This window comes from Sylvia atricapilla, chromosome 3 (assembly GCF_009819655.1).
Source record: "Sylvia atricapilla isolate bSylAtr1 chromosome 3, bSylAtr1.pri, whole genome shotgun sequence".
Lineage (NCBI taxonomy): Eukaryota > Metazoa > Chordata > Aves > Passeriformes > Sylviidae > Sylvia > Sylvia atricapilla.
Window position 1 is genome coordinate 107501728 of NC_089142.1, and position 19273 is coordinate 107521000.

The 19273-nt window shown below is 40.8% G+C and overlaps 1 protein-coding gene across 3 annotated transcripts in view; it reads right to left on the minus strand.

The window, feature by feature from the left end:
* PLCB4 (phospholipase C beta 4) overlaps positions 1 to 19273 on the minus strand; it is a 186766-nt gene that overhangs the window by 40532 nt on the left and 126961 nt on the right. For all 3 annotated transcript variants that reach the window (XM_066316540.1, XM_066316541.1, XM_066316542.1), the window contains 12 exons: positions 16801 to 17011; positions 16087 to 16180; positions 15413 to 15492; positions 14878 to 14962; positions 12101 to 12191; positions 10891 to 10986; positions 9766 to 9866; positions 8044 to 8079; positions 5309 to 5450; positions 4563 to 4647; positions 4207 to 4331; positions 2188 to 2239 (listed from right to left, as the gene is read on the minus strand). In XM_066316540.1, the coding sequence (XP_066172637.1) occupies positions 2188 to 2239; positions 4207 to 4331; positions 4563 to 4647; positions 5309 to 5450; positions 8044 to 8079; positions 9766 to 9866; positions 10891 to 10986; positions 12101 to 12191; positions 14878 to 14962; positions 15413 to 15492; positions 16087 to 16180; positions 16801 to 17011 (1198 nt within the window). The remainder of the gene's footprint in view (positions 1 to 2187; positions 2240 to 4206; positions 4332 to 4562; positions 4648 to 5308; positions 5451 to 8043; positions 8080 to 9765; positions 9867 to 10890; positions 10987 to 12100; positions 12192 to 14877; positions 14963 to 15412; positions 15493 to 16086; positions 16181 to 16800; positions 17012 to 19273) is intronic.

Consider the following 19273-nt stretch of genomic DNA (forward strand, 5'->3'; position numbering starts at 1 on the left):
ATGGATGTTCTGCCTTTAAACAATGAGTTCTCCTACAGCACTGTAAAATCCAGACTCATTCCAGCTGCAAGTGTGAGGAAGTAAAAGAAAGTATTACAGTGGTCTGGAACAGAGATAAATTTTAATTTTCATTTTGAATCACCAGCTACTGAGAGATGAAATCAATCTGGGATTTTAAGATAAAAATAAATGTGATATAATCAAGGACATTTCAAAACAACTTAATAATACAGTTTAAAAATATAGGGAGTAACAATATAATAAAACACAGATGCTCTCATTTGTTTTAATACTTGAACACTTTGGAAAAGCACAGAGGGATTTTTCAATTTTATTTTTCTAAATGAAGCAGTTCCTTAGAGTTCAAGACTCATACAATGAATTTCAGCTTCAAGCTAATTCTTTTGTTGTGGTTATGAAACCTTGGGGGAAACAACTGATAATGTCAGTGCTGACAGATTGTTAATTATAGCAGCATGAAAGGTACCACCACAATAACACTCACAATACCTCCCTGAGGACCTCACACTGGATCAACATATCAATGAAGCCAATATGTGCTCTGATGCACCAAAACCCAAGGATTCTGCCCTCAAAATGAAACAGCACTTGATCACTGCAGAAAGGCTGCACGTTACAGACATTCTCTTCCACTGATGGAAGAAAATGTGAAACTAGAAAAAAATCTTCCTAATTCTGCAACCCTGATAGACAAAGCTGCTAGAAGATGAATTTTAATCCACCCTTAGTCTCTCTAGTGAATCACTGGTACACAATATTGTAAAGGCCTAGACAGAATTCAGAGATTTAAAAATGCTAGAAAAATTCCAGTGGAAAGAATGTCAACGTTTTCACCCATTTTTTAATAACATGGTTTCTGTTTGAAAGTCACATTACTCCTTTTTCTTCCATTAAAAAATGTGGTTTTTTCCATTAGAAAAGTGATTTCTTAATATTTTGTTAATTTAAAGTAGGTTAGGGCAGAAGGGAACTAACTATCCTTAGCCTCTGTTTTCAGCCTGCTGAAATGATCTTGTTTCATCAGCATGAAAGCTGCAAATCTGAGAAAAGAGCAGTACAGAGAGATGGAAATGTTCAGTTTTTCATTTCCTTTCTGTCACTGAAACACCACCACATTTACAATGCATATAAAAATATTACCATGCATTTCCACTACATTATTACCAAAAAACTGATGTAAGAATCCAGGAATTTAGTTGATAATTCTGTCTCTCTTCCAGAGGTTTTAAAGAGGTAAGGTAAGGAGGTACTCTTTCACTAAGCTAGTGGGTCCACCAAGAAAGGAAACAAACTCTGCCATAAGAAACCTTTGGTTTTCTTCTATTCGTGTTATTTTGACTGAAATTACAGAGGCTGCACCTTTGTCAGGGCCAGGAGTCTCTTTTGGAGTGCTCACAATTGCAATAAAGGCATGGGATGGTCAGGCATTGTGTGTCCATTCTGCAAATGAGGAATTTTACCAAGCTCCATCTACTCAGATCTACTTTCTGAACAAGATCTGCAGTAGTAAAAGAGTAGTTCCTTCCTGGAAGAATTTACAGATTCTAATGTGCTCCTGGACTGTCATTTCCTGTGATTCATTAAATTTCTCCTTTTCTCCTGGTGCAAATGATCAGTTTATCCTACTAAGGTCTATGCTAAACATCTGAGAAAAATCAGCATCACTTGAACATCCTTTGCCATACAAAAATCACGATCAAGAACTTAGATGAAACATTTCAGTATTCTCTGTGAAATCTGTGCTCCAATTAAGAGTACACAGATTAAAAATATGTTCCCTAGGTATTCAGATTCCGCTTGGCCAAGTAAATTTGGCAATTCAGTGAACTGTGCAGTGAATCTCCATTCTGAGGCATATCTTTGAAGAAAGGCTGAGAACAGAAGGTGGAGATGGGGTTATCTAAATAACTGTGTACAGTATTCATGATCTTCACAATATGAACACAAAGCCTCTTCGATCTCATTAAAAAACTAGGCACAATTAAAGGATATTCATTAGAATACCTCCTTATGGGGGATAAATCTCCCTGAACGCTGCTAATTCCAACTCTTCACCTAGCATCCTATTTTCCTTTTGTAACACATAATTAATAGTGACAGAATTTTATTAAACCTTAGTAAAAGACTCTCATACACAGTGACAACAGTTTAAATCATGTAACTCACCCGCATGATCCATTGTATTCAAATTTTCCTTGATTCAATTGCATTGCTAAATCTGCCAAGACAGAAAATTTACTAACTTTCCTGTTGAATAATGCAGATCATGAACTAAATCAGAAAAATAAGACTGCTTCTTTAGAATAATGAGTTTAAATAAAAATTAATTTAATGCACATTAAAACCCACACCTAAGAAATAAAAGGAAGCAACAGGAAAACTCTGTATTTTTTCACAGGAGTAACAGCTTTACCAAGCACACTGAAGTCCATGCTGTGCTTATGGAAACAGTCTTTCCCTGAATTCAAACACACTTGGCAGGCAGGGAAGTAAGAACTGTGGACACATTAAATGCCTGGGATGGGATTTCCATCATCTAACTTTTGGTATCTGCAGTACTGATGTCTCCATTTCTGCAGATCGCTTGGAGTAACAGAGGGATACAGGAGTTTTAACAGTACAACTAATCCCAGAATAAAAAATATACTAGAAGAGATATCCTTGAAGGATGTATTCTCTCACAATCACCACAGACAACTACCTCTGATGAAGCTGTCTGTATCTTGATGTTTTAAAGAAGGTGAGGTGCATATCCCACTGCTTTTCTGATATCCCACTGCCTTTCTGTGGACTTAGTTGAATAAAATAAACTCAAAAAAACCCAGAAATATCACAGCAGCATTGCTTAGTTTCAACATCTAAAAGTATGTAAGTTTTAGTGAGTGCATTGTTACAGCACTTGCATAGAAAGATGTATCATAAACATGTAACAACCTCCCTCTCATCCAACCCTCTCCAGAACTTTGTAAAAAATGAAATGTTTTCCTGCAGCTTTCCATTTACAGGAGAATATAATCTCCTGGTTTAGCAACAAAATGTGTATTTTTCTTGCCCAACTGACTGTGCCTTCAAGGAGAGCAAAATCTATTCTGCTGGTGCTCTGATATACAAAATACAAGATTTCCATATGCCCATACCACTTATTACTGGATTTACTGGGCAGCTGTAACCTTTATTTCCCCAATCATCTAAATCTTGACAGCACAGCTGGATCACAGAAGAGGAGTACAGGAAAGCTGCTCACTTCCACGTAGACAATTACTACCCTCAATTTGCAATATAAAGGGGTTGGGAATGACATGCAGTGGGCAGAGGCAGTGCTGGGAGAAGAGGGAGGTTTATATTTCTGCTCCAGCCTCCCTGGCATGTCCAGTGGAGTGCTCTGCAAGCAGCATATTCCAGTGTATCCCTCCTCCTGCTTCCCCAAACTGGGCCACAGCTTTGCAGGACAGAAGTCAGGGGATAACCGTGAGGAGTGCCTGCAGTTCCAAAGACACCATTCAGGGAGGGGGAAGCACAAAAGCATTGCCACAGCCAGAAAAAGGCAATGGAAAATGGGCCTGTTATATATACGACTGAAGACATTCCTAGATAAATTTAAAAACCCAATCAAAACAACAAAAAGCCTGCTCTGCTAAACTCACACCTTCACTGAACAGGAACAATGCATCTCCTCTCAGATCACCCTTAGGAGAGGCATTTCCATTCCCTGGCATCGTTCTTTCAGCTGGGATCTCAGACCTCATCCTCTGCTGCTGAGCACATGACTCCTAACACTTCACAATAGCTGGTCTAGAAATGCATTTGTCACACATTCATTACTTTCTACCATCTTAATCTGTGCACTCCATTTTTGCTTTGCAGACACGCACCCAAGCGTGCCAGAGCTGTGTTTTGTGAAAGCACTGATTTCCCTGTAATTAACACTTATTATCAATAAAAACCATTTCTGTGAGAAGATGCAGTACTCCATTATTTTTCCATAAAAGGGGACCGAATTTTCCTTCTGCGCACGGCTTTTTTTATTGCTCCTTGTCTTACGCTTCTGTAATTCCACCCCGCTGTATTATTTAGCCATATGTCTGTTTCCTCAAAAAATGCCAGGAGCAAATCCATGGCATCTGTTGGAGAGTTACTGCCCAAGCCATTCTTTAGGATTGAGGTTCACTGGTCGTTGCTGCCTACCTGGGGTCTGATAGTTCAGTGAGACCATCTGGCAGCCAGCGTTCCAGAAAATCTGAGGCATGTAATTACTGGAATCCACGCGGCCTCCCTTTGGGTATATCCGACTCATTTGTCGTTTATTGTAACTATGGAATTCATCAAGGAAAATGAAATAAAAACATCATAGAAGTGTAGAGTCGTGTCCTGGTATCTGCAGTATTTTGACATCAAAACACGCTTCTTATGTTAATCTCACTATTTCTCCTTGCGTGAGGTACTTCTCCTTTTCCTTTGTGGACAGCACTAAATCTAGAAAGGTGAACTGGTTTGTTTTAAGATTGGTGGAAGAAAAGTGGGATGAGGAGGTGAAAGGATACTTCACAAACTCAATGGCATGAGTCTTCAAATACCCTAGTCCGACAGATTCGTTGAAAGAGGACATGTTATGATGAATATTACGTTCTAGAAAGAAAATACAAGACATTTAAAAACACTTCTGTAATGACAAATCACAACACAAAATCATGCACTATAACAGCAGGACAAAGCAATTTTTTGTCTCTTTCTCCATTATCTATTACTCACAGAATGAAATTATAGTGATAAGAAATTTCATAGAATCAAATTACAGTCATGAGAAATTTCGCAGCATTTCTGACTCGCTTTTCTGTTTTGCTCCTTGACAAATCAACTAAATTTTCTTTTTGTTTGTTTAGGACAGTACTGTTATTCAGAGCCTGCGTTGTGCGGTGGATAAGGCAAACCAACACCATAAACTGTCTGGTGAGCAGTATCAGCTCACTGCTGACCAGTGTGACAGCTGTGATCACCTTACTGCAGAGAGAGATGAACTAAAACAAAAACCTTTCAGTTGGAAAGGCCCATGGTATAGAACCAACCTCAACAGCTTCATATTCTCCCAGTAATTTAGTGACTCCATGTGGATGTCTAATGAAACAACATGCTAACTTTGCATTCAAGGAAACAGGTCTACAAACATACTGATGATGGTCATTAGACTATAAAAATCTTACACCTTTATTCCTAAATTCAGGAAATGTAGATATTAAAAAACTACCTAGGTTAAGCAAATACTTGTATTTCATTCAACCTTTTGTGTTACCTTCTGCTACATCGAAACCTTGAAATTTTACAGGTTGAGCATAGTTGACCATTGTTGATAAATATGGATGTATATTGGTTGTGGCACCTACATATTTGTAAGATGCCATCCACGCTTGTTCATCTTCCACAGTTACTAAACCCTGAAAACACATTAAAAAGAACAATCACCATTTCTGTGTGCAAACACAGTTGTTGGGTGGGTTTTTCAAAGGTGGGACAAAATTACAGCCAAATCTGCAGAAGGTTAAAGACAGTGCAAATTAATACAAGAAAAGTGGAAGTTTAGAGTCACAAGTTAAAATTTATTTTTTTGCTGATGTAAGACTCTCAATGTTACAGGATGCATGCAAGAGGGCTGATGACAGAAAAGCTCCTAAGCAGTGGGTAAATATTACATGAAGTTAGTAGGATAACACTGGGATAAAAGATAAAGATTCCAACAGCCTGAACAATGCTGGGAGATAATGAACCATCTTTGTCAAATAAATTCCAAAAAACTGTGATTTAATATGCATTTTCTGATAGAAACTGCGTATACTTGGCACTCAGTAGAATTTCCTCAACATCAAAATGCAAATAAGTTCCACTATTAATCTTTACTAACAGAAGTAAACCAAAATGTAGGAATCACAGCCCTCACTAGACAAACTAGATGTCACAAGACCAACAAGAGACACAAAGTTCATATCCACTTCAACTGATAAAAACCTGAATCCATCACCTATATAAATATGCACTTTATTTATAACAGAACATAGCGTTTTCCACAAATATCTCATCTGCTAGAAACCCACATCAGGAAGCATTTCTTAATTGGCTCTACCTGTCTAATATCTGCTTTTCCTTAAAGCAGTTTGAAATACATTCTTTATACTGAAATGGAAAAAGAAGAAAAAATCTCTGTCCAGCTAAGCAATCTCTGCAAATCCATCACGTTTTTCCCACACATGCATGTTTGGCTGTTCTCCTACCATTGAACCAGTGACCAAAAAAATCTGACTGTAGGCTGACAGTGACCTTCTGCTGGGTAGTATGAAGTGTATTCAAACATTCTTGCAGTGCTGCTTTTTGTTTCCAGACTGACTGCAGTTCGTGTTTGCCTGAAGTTCTCCCTCATCACTGACTCAGGAAATGGTCAGTAAGAGGAAGCACGGCCAAGCCCTTTCTGGGCTTGGAGGAAAATGCAGTTCACAAAACCTACACTACTGCAACTCATTTACTCCCTGAGATGGGAGAGTAAGGGAAGAGTGAATCCACTTGCCAGCATTATGGCACCTCTGCCTGCCAGGCAGTGCAGAGACATCCCAAAGAATGAAAACCATGAGAAGTGAAACCATTTCTGCCTTGGTACGATTATAGTCACAAGGAACACAATTTTCTGACTGCACAGAATTACTGAGTTAGCAGAATGAGTCCAGGTACACATTGTTGCCTGTGCATTTTAGACTGAATTAAACTTCCAGCAGCCCGTGAAATCAAACTGACACCATATTTTAATGCTGATCATCAGGGCTCAACCCAAGTGCTTTTCAGAAATGTGCATATTGAGAGTTCACAGATCTGATCCCAAAATATGCCAAACAGCACATCCCTGTGTCAGTAGAAAACAGGGTTTTATTTTTTTTAGTAGGTCAATGGCTGTTAACAGAGCTCAGGTCGAATTCAGGCAAAATCTACTCAGTGAAACCAGTTCTCTTCAGTGTCTTAACTTTGAAAGGCCATTACCTCAGGAAGAGGTAACCCATCTTCTAAAACCCAAGGTTCTTTAAAGTATCTCCTGTTGCCTGCTCAGAACAGCTATTTGACTACCTTGATCCATCCACACCTACAACTAAATTAACCACAGTGAAAAGGCAGTCAAAGGGATTATAATGCCTCAGTGCCCAGGCAATGGTGCCTTGCAGGTACAGCTCTGTGACAGCGACACTTTAGCTCAAAGACAGTGTCCCAAGACAATGTACTAGCCATTGATTTTATTTGATTCCCTGGCAGACCCTTAGTTTTTAGATTAAGGCTATACTCTGCACTGTTCACCCCTTTAACACTGTGAGTTAAGAAAGGGGTAAGGATGGAATGTTTCTTAAAGTCTACAGAAACAAAGGAATGCTTACAACGGCCCTTTTAGGGGATAGAGAAGACAAGGGGGAAAAGCTGATCTCCATGTTATTTATACCTCCCCACCCTTCAAGAAAAGAAGCAGAACCCACTTAAAAACAACACAGACTGAAAAATAGTGTGGTTATGAACAGGAGCAGCTTGAGTGAGAGAAGAGGAGGAGGAGAGTGGAAAGAGGTGGGAAGAGTCTTACAGAAGGGATTCCTGGGAGAAGATAAATGCAGAAGTCCCAAGGGAAAGCAAAAGGAAGAAAAAGAGAGAGGAAAAACAAAGTGCAGTCAGGGTAAGGGCAGAGGAAAAAATAAAGCAGGGATGGTACATCTCAACACAATTCAGAGAAGTGGTTTGCCAGTGCATGACATTGGAGACTGAGATCAGATACTTCTAAGCAGGCAAAGGTCATGCACTCCTGTCTGTCCCCAGATTTTCTGACAGCCCTGACCCCAGTATAAAAGTATAGCAGAAGAAGCCCTAGAGGACAAAAGGAGGTAAAGTCACTTTCAAAAATAGGTGCGGTGAAACTGAGCATAAAATTGTTAAACCACTGAGAATGCATGGTAAGTAATATGCATGTTATATATAAAGCAATAAAATAAACTACATTACATCCTGTGTCACCTTTTTATTGTTTTCTTGCTCAGAATCTTCAACAGCCTAAGGGAAAAAAAATATATATACATTACCCAAAGAAAAAGCAATAGGAAACACTCACAGTAAGGAGAAAAAAATCCTCAAAAAATGAATGCATTTAGCAAAAAGTAAACCCTTTTCCACCTTCCTGCATGGCTCATCTGTCCCATACACTTTCAAAAATTTGTAGTCTATTCCAGATTTGGATACACAAGATCTGAAACTCAGCCATGGGAATAGGATGAAGGATGCCAGACAGTTAAGCCTGAACCAAAGCTATCACTAGATGCTGGGGACAGGCAGCTTCAGAGAAGAATGAAAGAATAACACACCCAGATAAAGATACCACAATAACGATCATCTGATCTGGATGTGCAAACTGCCAGGCTTTGAAAACTGAGGGTTAAGAGTGCTGTAAACTGTGCCTGAAATGTCCACATTGGAGAAGGCCTGTCTCAAGATGCTATTTGCAATGGAGCAGCCTGATATCTGCCTTCAATTAAAAGCTACCAGTACTGAGAATCTTAGATAAATATTGTCTTGGCACTGAATGTACATTCCTACAGAATAAAGATCAAGTCGCTGATCAGCAAACAAGCAGAGAAGTTACATGTGCTGAAGATGAGCAGCTAATCTGGAAATAAAAAAACAATCCTCAAAACAACAACAAAACCCCCGCACACCCCATCCAACCAAAACACTCCAAAATATCCAGTAGTAGTTAAGGACCAGCTGACTTAGTAAATGAAACTGCCCTAAAGCAAAGAAGTGAAATGATACTTCAGTCAGAGGATCCATGAAAGTCCTGAAGAAGCAAAGTTGTTGACTTGAAGCCAGGTCTGATGTCTCTGGTACTGCTACAGACATAGTGCTGCTTTCCACACCTATACTTCTGTCTGGAGGAAGATCCAAAGGAAGCCAAGCAGGAGGGAAGAAGTGGCCTGAATACTTGAGTGACAGAGGAACATGGTAAGGTACCTTACCCCTCACACATGGGCTCTTCTCTGTATCAAGCAGCACTAATGCCTTCAGTGCCAGAGCAGCTGAGTTCTGAATTCCGATATTCTGTATCTAATTACCATCAACTAATATTCAAGTTTCTGAGCACAGACTGATAAGCTGTAATTGTCAGATATGAGTGGAATAAAGAGAACTTTCTCCCTGTCTGCCAGCTGGCTGCCTGATAGAGCTCCCCTGCCACACCACCCCACTAAGAATTATTGTGCTGTTTTGCCTTCACTACTGTAGACAGAACCTACCCTAAGGGTTAACCATGAAAAATGATGCAGGAAAACCCTGCTGTGAAGACACATAATGCAGCCCTGCAAAAATACTGCTGAGCAAGGAAGCTGATGTTCCACCTCTTATTAGGATTCTGCACCTGAGATACAAAGTAAAATATCAGATGCCGGAGCAGGAAACTGTTTGCTGCCTTTAATTAGTATTTCTGATTAAATCCTCCCCTTGTATACTGTTCCATACATGCTGATTCTGTTTCCTCAATGAGTATATCCTACCTGAACAAGGGGAGAGTATTTTTGGCTACAAAGCTTTGTGCTCTCATGAACCTAAAGGCAGGGGGCACCTGGTGAAGACCTCAAGTTTAAATCTTCTGACAAGTGCTCTGACGTTTCCAAAAAGCACAGTGCCTTTTGCAACAACCTCCACGGAAAATTTTCATTAAAATACATATGAAAGAAGCGGTCCCACCTTTTTGACACTGATGGCAACAGCTTCTTTTTGACTGTAATCATCTACAGTAAGGTCACTTCCAAATTTGTACTCAGGATGAGCTTCTTCTTCCTGGTCAGCTGTACAGAAAACAAAAAGGATCAGTGCAAAAGCCACTGCTGTTTTCTTTGCAAGGCACGAACAAATGACAGTTGAATTCACAGGTTTGGGTTTGCCATTTTTAAAAAACAGATATAAAACCCAGGGTATTAGATTTCTAAGAGTTAGTTAACTGTTTCCAAGTGCGGCAAAATAACAGCTGAGGCCTGAGATGGTTAGTAAGGGAAATTTAATTTGTTGTATTTTTTAAGTAATCAGTATTTTGCTTAGCAAAGATGTAAAAAAAACCCCAATAGCCTTGGGAAATAACAAGAACTGATGACAGAGTTCTTGAAATAAAAATCTAAGATGTGTCCCCACTACAGGGAGTTGTTTTCATTTGCTTTTAAGGTGATTTTCCATTAGACCCTACAGTACTCAAAGCTAAAAAGTAAAGCAAAAAAAATATGTAAAATATATGAGTGGACCAGGTGCTAGGCTAAAGATGGGACACTCACTTTGACACAGGTCACAGGCCAGTCCTTTGATTCAGACATTTGCAGGCAGGGTGTGATTACACCTTCTGAAGGTGGACACTTAAAACAGACAGGGTGGATCACCCCCTAAATATGTGTATTTTTCTCTGCTGGCCACATCACTGGCTAAGAGCTGGATATTTACACTGAGGAAAACTGAGGTTTGGCAAGAAAAATCCTACCCCTCATTTTACCCTAATAAAGTATAATGCAATAATTCCCTGTTGACACAAGTGTTAAGCACAGTGACAATAACTGTGTTCAAAGCAAAGATCACAACTTCTTAGTCTCTCTCTCACAGACAGAATGAAAATCTGACTTGGTTGGTGCTCTAACATAACTTCTGAACAGTAAATAGAAGTTAAAGTTGTCTGAGATGAGGTGGCAAGGCTGGAGTCTGTACAAATGGTCCTGCACTGAGCCCAGACCTGCTGCTGCTGCCACAGAGCACAGGCACATGGGTAAGGAGCCCCCAGCCCACTGATCTACCACAGGCAATGCCTGAGAGCCCTCTCCAGGAAATCCTCACCGCTTTCTATCTCCTCTTCATTATCATCCTCCAGGATATTTACAGGAGCAGCAGTTTCCCCAGCCTCCATCATCTTTTTCAGAGCATCAAGCTGTTCTGTTAATAAGAAAAATAAAATTAAATTAGTCGTAACATGAACAGTCTGTAGCACAAAGAAATACAAGAGAACCATCACAAAAGATTTCCTGATTCTCAGATGTACTTCTATTTATCACCAATTTTCAGTTGGTGATAAAATTTTAGAGAGTCAGTAAATAAGCATTAACAAACACATACTGCTGTTAGATGTGAAAAGTGGTCAGTAAGGGCAGTGTCCAAAGCTCACTGAAGTTAAAAATATTTCACAGAAGCACAGAATCAGCTAGGTTGGAAAAGGCCTCTGAGATGGATTCCAGACTCTGACTGAACCAAGCACCTTTGTCAACCAGAGTGGTTGAGTGCCCCAGCCAGTCTATCCTTAAACACCTCCAGGGATGGTGACTCCACTACCAGCCCATTCCAATGTCTAATCACCCTTTCTGTGAAGAAATTCCCCCTAAATTTCTATAGACTTCAAAGGTCTTTGCAGCAAGCATGTTACTTCCTCACAGAATAAACAGACAACTGTTTCTTTAGTGCTTGATCCATGCAAATGGAGGCAAAGTGCTTGGACTTCCAATTGTGTTTCCTTTTCAGTTTGACAGGAGGAGCAGAGCCATGTATGACTGAAGCCAGTGCAAGGTCTGGATGCTTATCTTTGAATGGAGAAGGACCAGGGTTTATCATTACAGCCATACTGGAAACTAATATAGCAACATTATTGTTACTGAAAGAAGATAAATATCAGAACTGGCAACGACAGCAAGAAGAGCAATCTGAAATTCCATTTCATTTCATGCTTATCCTGGAAAACATAGCAATGCAAACAGACCAGTGTCGGCAGAATTTACAAGAGATTCTATCTGCCTTGTATTTTAACTCAACCAGAGTCTGATAAAAGTCCCAGGATTACATTTCTGGGTCTGTCTGTGTCTGTGCCTGTGCAGCCTGCTGATATCAAGGCCTAGACTGGCACTCACACGAAACACAAGGGCAAACCAGATGTTATTTACATATAATTCATATTCTTCCAACACTAGAGTAAAAAAAACAATCTGGAAACTCTAGTAACAAAGTCTGTTTGTAGCGATCTGGACTTTTGTTTATTTAATATTTGACAAAACTTACTTACTCTTTTCTACTTCAGGTTTCAGCCTTTTATTCTTTATGAGAATCTTTCTTTTGAGGTCATTAGGAGATGGTAAGGCTTTACCTTGTTCAAGCTGTAAAACAATTTGAAGAAAATGCTTAATAATAACAACAGCTCTTTGGCCTGTCTGTATCCCTGTTTGGGACTGGGACTTTAGGACAGCCATACCAAGGGGCAGTGAAGAAGCAGTGCACATCCCCAGAAGGTTGTGTGACTGAAGTTACACAGTTTCCTCTGCCTCTTCCCTAATCCAGAGGGAAGCTGTGCTCAGGTTAAGCTGCTGGATGGAGGCAGCAGTCGGGTCTCCAGCCTGTGCCATCTCAGCTGCACAGCTCCTTTTCTGCCTAGCAGGGACATGGGTGTGACCTATAGCTCCCTGACAGAGGAATTCCCACTTTCCCTCCTTGCCTCCCCAAGGCTCACACAGCCCAAGCCACAGCTTAGCCTCTGTTCATTTAATCTCTAAATAAGTCACCTTTTATGGTTCCCTGAGCTGCAGTGACCCAAGTGAGGCAGCCCTCACACACCTGGAGAGTGGAAATGGACTGGCACAGGGGAATGGAAAGCTACCCAGCCCTCAGGTAATGGGGACTGGTTTTGTCAGCAGCGTCAGTATAGGGCAAAGGGGAACTTTCACATACACACACAAGGAAGCATTAATAAAAGGTTTATTACAGTTTGGCGAAGGCGAAAAAATATTATTCAGAATAGGGAAAAAGTATTAAATCCTCTGGTTTATCCCCATCACATCACTGAGGCTAAGAAACAGAGATTTGGGTAAGGTAATTAGCACTCGCTCCACCTCAAGCATCCTAAGAATATTTTTCAGAGAGTTGCTGGTATAATCACAGAACATTCTGAGTTGGAAGGGACCCACAAGGGTCATCGGGTCCAACTCTCAAGTGAATGGCCCATACAGAGATTGAACCCACAATCTCTGGCATTGCCAGCACCATAACAGACTGGGCCTTTCAGGGAAGCCTAAAAGATACAGGAGTAGAAGCTATTTCTGTAAATAGTGACAATTCTTAGAACAACTATTCAGATATTCTTATCTCTTAATCCAAATTGGAGCTAGAAAGAAGCAGCACTCCAGGTGAACAAATGAAAGAACAAAGCACCACGAACTGAAACCAAATAAAACCCGCAGAGGTGACAAATACCAGCCCACAAAAAAAACCAAAACCCACCCCAAGCCAACAAAAAACCCAAATCAAACAACAAACAAAAGAAAAAAAAAAAAAAAAAAAAAAAAAAAAAAAAAAAAAAAGTCCCCAAATCAACCTAACCCCAGGAGAATGTGTGGAAACCCCCTCGTGGGAGGGTCAGGGCCCCCACAGCAAGCAGGCTGTTTCAGGCAGGGAGTTTCAGCAGGTTGGATGAAGAGAACACATCTGCTCCCGACAGCACTGGGGCTGTATCTCCACTAGATGTCAGTGCCGCAGAGCTCATTCCCGCCAGGCTGCATGCCCAGACAAGCCCATACTTGGATGCCCTTTTGGGCAAATACTCGCTTTTACTCAAAACTAAATCTGCTTCAGCCAAGTGCCATGTCTCTCCCAAGTCTGCCTCCCTCAGCCACCGGCCCAGGTTATCAGGATCCAAGCACTGGCAAAGGACGTTCCAAGCTCCTCCTGCCACCTTTGCAGCGTTTGCTCTGAGAGCAGCTGGGAACTGCATTCACCCCCGAGGAGGAAAGGACACAACGCAGAAGGCTCAGCAGGGTCACACAGCACGGGCAGCTGAGGCTAAATACTGGCCCCTGAGGCAGAGCCATGGCAGCCTTTCACCAGCTCTGTTTTAGGCTTCCCAGAGAGCTGCTGGAAGCTTTTTATGAGGGCTGTGGCAGCGTGCTACAAACATCACAGGGAGACACTGCAGATCCAGTTCTTTGGGATGCACTTTGCAGGGCAAACACCTAGCACTCACCAAGCCTTGTGTGCTGCTGCCCCTGCAACATGCAGGGAAAGCCAGAAAAGCAAAGCTCTAGGGATGCTAATGCCAGGAGCTCCCCTTGCCAGAGCCACTGAAAGGCAAATCAGAGTCCTTGCTGCGGCTCCCCACAACACCACAGAGCATCTGCAGGCATTGGGTGGCTGCTGGCACACAGGGAGCTCGCTGTAAGGAGTGAGGAAGGTCTGCAGGAGGAGTAGGAAGTGCTGTGTAACAAGCTGTTAAGGCTCAAATAGTGTGTTTGTGAAGGTCTGTTGTTATCTCCTGCCATGCAGGAGAGTGCAGAGCATGTGGATTACAGGGCACTTGACAGTCCAAATGAGACTGCAGGAAACTCTTGGTGATTAATTTAATTCTTAACGCAGTAGTGGGGCCACCTAGACTGCAGGACCTGACCTGGAGCATGAAACGTGCAATGTGCAGCTGAAAGAGGTTTCCTCAGCTGAGACCATGCATATAATTAATTGTTACAATGAATTGTTTTTAAACAGTGACTGGCAATTTCAGAGTGATGACCTGCAAAGACAATGTATGTGGTGTATTTTATGTGGGTGCTGATATTACGTCACACATCAAGGGGGGAGGATTTCCCCAGGCTGTTTACCAGAGCCCTGTACAGAAGAGATTAAACAAATCAGATCAAGACAAGCCTGTACCAAAAAGCACAGCCACCCAAAACCACTAGCCATTTCTGAAAGCACAGGACTGGCAGCGAGCAGCACTAAAGGTGATATGATCTCAGTTTATCATCTCTTTCAAATAAAACTAATGCAAAAAAATAGAGAGACCGGCAAAATGCAACGTACTGGATGTGTTTCTAGAGGCTGCTTCAACAAGAGATCTCCAAAAAGATCTTCACAGTATTTTGACATCTTGTACTGTTGATATTTGCTGGAAAAGATCATGTCAGTTAATTTTTAAATATTAAAAAGAAAACACAATCATTCAGCACAAAAGAATAATACTAAGTAATGCAGACATCCCTAATGATATACTGCCCACTTTGTTTCAACTGAGAAGTATTACTTTACTGTAATTATACTGTCAATAAAAGTCTATTATTTGACACAGATAGATTTAACAAGACCAAAAAAGCAGAACAACTGAATCTCACACAGCTAATGGAACATCCAAATACATCTCACAGCTTTAGCACAGATAAAATTATTGCCATTATTAAGCTACGTAAAGATTGATTAGTATATTAACAGTATATTAAGTGGCATTCAGTGTGCCTGTAAAACTCCACGCACTTTTCAAGTATTATGTCATAGTATTTTAAACTGTAACTTCTCTCTCAGATAAGGCACAATTTAAAAATTAAAAATGGGAACTACATACCTGCAGTGATTTTCAAATGAAAGAATGACAGGGTACTCTGATGTAACAAATGCTGTTTCCTTAATGGCTTGAATTACATCCTATTTTAAAAAAGCATCAATAGGACACAAGTTAGAATGGGTCAAATTAAAAACATAATAAAAGGGATTTTTTTATTATCCCCTCCACCCTAAGAAATACAAGGCTGTCTAAAATGAAGAGAGGAGAAAAAACCCTGTGGTTTTGATGCCCCACAACAAGTTCCCTGCAGGAGCCTCCCTACATCTCCAGCAGGATGGCACCTTCACTCACAACCATCAATTGATCTACTGCCAGGGAGAATTCCTACTCCCAGAGAAATTCCTGCATCTTCAGGCTTTTTCCACAGCTAAGGAACTTCTCAGACAACAAAGAAGATCATTATTCTGTGGTGCAAAGGGCCCCAGGACGTGAAGAAGTGGGGCAAAAGCAGCAAAGCCTGCTCTCTGCAGTTTCTGCAGAAAGGCAGATGGAGGACAGGGCTGGGTGAGTCAAGGCAGAAATGAGCCCCAAAGTCTGGGCCAGAAATCCTGACCACATCAGTCCATCACACAGCAGCAGCATTCCAGTGCTGAGGAGAGGATGTGCCCTGGCTTGGATGCTTGTCCAGGGCTTCTCCTGGGGTTTGCTGCCTGGTGCAGGGGCCAGGCATTTACCTTGAAAAGAATGTCTGTGCACATTGCTTTTCCATGGGTTATTATTGGTTCTTGGTCTTCACCTTTACCATCCCAACAGTCCAGCTCGACACACCTAAAGATCCAAGAAAAATAAACATAGTGTTTTATTATAGGTGAGCTACCTGGGACATATTTCAGCATGGATGGTCAGAGCAGTTAGTTGAAAATCAGTTTTGGGCGTTACACAACTCTTCCTAAGCTGTATGTGTGTTATTTTAGACTTCTATAACTTTGGATATACCACCTTAAATATGGCATGTGTGAGTCAATATATTCTCATCAGGACAGTAATGTCTTTAGCACTGTGTCACTCTTCTAATTCTCATTCTATTAAGTCAAGAAATTAAGCAAGGAATCATAAATTTCCTGATTCTCATTAAAAACTTCTCACATATAAACTTTGTAATTATAAAGCAGAAATATATATTTCCCTCAGAAATTCATCAGCTGTCATTCTGAGATCAAACTTCTGTTAACTTTCTCACAAACTGTGCTCTTATATAAATTTCTACATCCCTCTGCCTGGAATTTTGTGAGAAAAATAAGATTCTTAAACAAACCCATGTGTTTCACTTGCCACACTAACATATTTGTACATTCAGTTGTACAATATATCAACACCAAGGTAGACGATGCAGCATTTCTAGTTTAAAGAATTAGATTCACAAATATTTATTATCTCCTGCTTCAAACCTGCATCCAGCCAAAAGCACTTGTCTGTACATCTCCACGGAAGACTTGCCACCAAACTGCCTGCCAGTTAAATAGGTATTGTGAGAGGAACTGATGAAATAATGAGCCAGAGGATGGTCCATTTCTTGATATAATTCCAAACGGTCTAAGAAAACTGGGGCGTTTTCATCTGACATCAAGTATCTGCAAAACCCATCACTGGATATGACACCTGGAAGGAAGAAGGCATGGTAAATTACTGCCAGCAATTTAGAGTTAACGGGAGTCCAGCCATCTCAGAGAGCAGGAATTCTAGCACAGAACCTGTTATATACACAGGTTCCTGCAAGCAACAGCTCTCCCCTTCCTCTGCTCCAGGCTGATCAGCAGCTGGTGCAAAATGCACCATGATGTTCCCACATAACCAAATTAAAAATCAGGTGCACACTAGTTCAACACCTGAGGTCCAGCACTCACTATCAGCAGAAGTAAGGCAGCAAAAGCAGTTGAAAAAGGCAAATAAGCAGTGCTATCTCCTCACAACAGTCCCAGTAATTTTGATCTCCGGGACTTTTTAAGTCAGGGGTTGTGAGCTTGCATGGACCAGGCTTCCTATTGCCCTTTTGTCCCCTCTTTCAGGTTTAGTCCTGTGCTACATCACTGCCAAGCAGCCTGTGCAGAGACTGCTCCCCACTGACAGAAACAGAGGGATGTGTACCTGAAAGTCTTTGCAGTGGTTCATTTACAAAGCATTAGGAAAATCTAAAATACCTCCCAGTTTAAAGTTTGTCTACGTCCATACCTTTGTAAATGAAAACAGGAATCTACAATAAATGTGGGACATACAGGAATTCAGAACACAGAACTCATAACACCTCTCTCATCTGTCTGGGGGTCTATGCTTCAGTAAAGTACAAAAAAATAAAAATAAAGGGGTAATTTTTAATTACACCAAATTAGAAATAATTAGTACGGCAATATCAGTTTTAAAGAGGCCAAGAGTCTGAAAAATGAAAATTATCTGTGATAGGGAAGAAGGGATTACTCACAAAGAGCTGCTGCAGGGAATGGTTACCCAGCTCTAATTTTGACATCGCTTTCACTGAAGTAATTTATGAACACTCAGCTATTGTTAAGACAAGGTTGCAGCAGTCCTATTTTTATTTTCTTTAAGTCTATTTTTCTCTTATACAGAGAAGTGGAATGATCCCAGTTTCCATTCTACTCCCAACTTTCTAAAAAAATCCTCTACTGGAGCTTAAACTTTCTGTGCTTGGTGTCAGCCAGAGGTGAACTGTTTCAGAATGTTTTACTCAAGTCCTCTTGGCTGATCCTGAGTATGAAAAGAAAGGGGGCAAAAGGGAATTTTCGACTTGAAGAATGGTTTTATTTTGTTATCACCACGTACTTTAAAGCAGCAGCACAGCATGTCTCAGATGATCCATGCTCCTAGTGCATCATCTTGTGGAGAAATGTCACAGCTGGATGAATGTTCTAGACAGAGCAGAGCTGAGACCTCAGTGACTTAACAGAGCTCTGCGTGTTCAACAGCTCAGACTCTGTATTTTTGACTTGCACTCACAGGCAGAACTGGGGTTTGTAGTGTTCCTGAGCAGACTCTGGGTACTGAACTGCCCAGCATTAACCCATTTGGCTTTACTCACTCCTGTCACTGAAATGGGACTGAGGAAGAGTCAGCTGCTTATTGCTACTGTCCTTTTCATCCTTGTTTCTTAAATTACATGATTTAATGCAACAACAACAACAACAAAAAAAAAACAACAAAGAAAAAAAGGGTTGTCCTCAACTATTTTGCTCAACAGCAAAGTTTTATCTAAGAAGGGGAAAGAAGCTGAAGAGGACAGCCAGTGCTGAGAACCCTGGAGGAACACTCAGAAGGGACTATCACTGTTTTGCAGTTATTCTCCACAACCTCATGTCTGCAAAGAGTTTTCCACATTTATTGAAACCTGATAGAAATAAAATCAATAAAAAAAAGCTAAATAATTAGCCATGGTTGAATTTTTTTTCCCAATTTTAGATTTATTTCCACCTTCAGAAAATATGTGCTCACACCTTCCGTCCTAACAGGTGGCAGCCACATTAGCACACCTTCCTCATGTTGGAAAATATTTAAAATACACTAGCAGCAAGAATCAAAGATGACTGTCTTTAAAAATTATAAATAAAATGGGACAGAGCTGACAAAAATCAATTAACACTTTGAGAATTTATTTAATTTAGAGAGGGAGGGAAAGCCTCAGGCTTTACTGGGACAGGCTGAGATGCTGCCTCCTTCTGTTGCCTGCTTTGCACATCCCTCACCCCCAGAGGCTGCAGCACTGCTGGATGTGCAAATACTTGTACCTTGATCCATGAGCTTAAATGTCTGTGAAAGAGGATTCTTGTTCGGATGGGCTCTGCAAAGCTGCAGTCTCCTCTCTGCTTGTCACAACAGCAGCCCAGTGGAAAGGGCAGGGAGCACAGGTTGGGA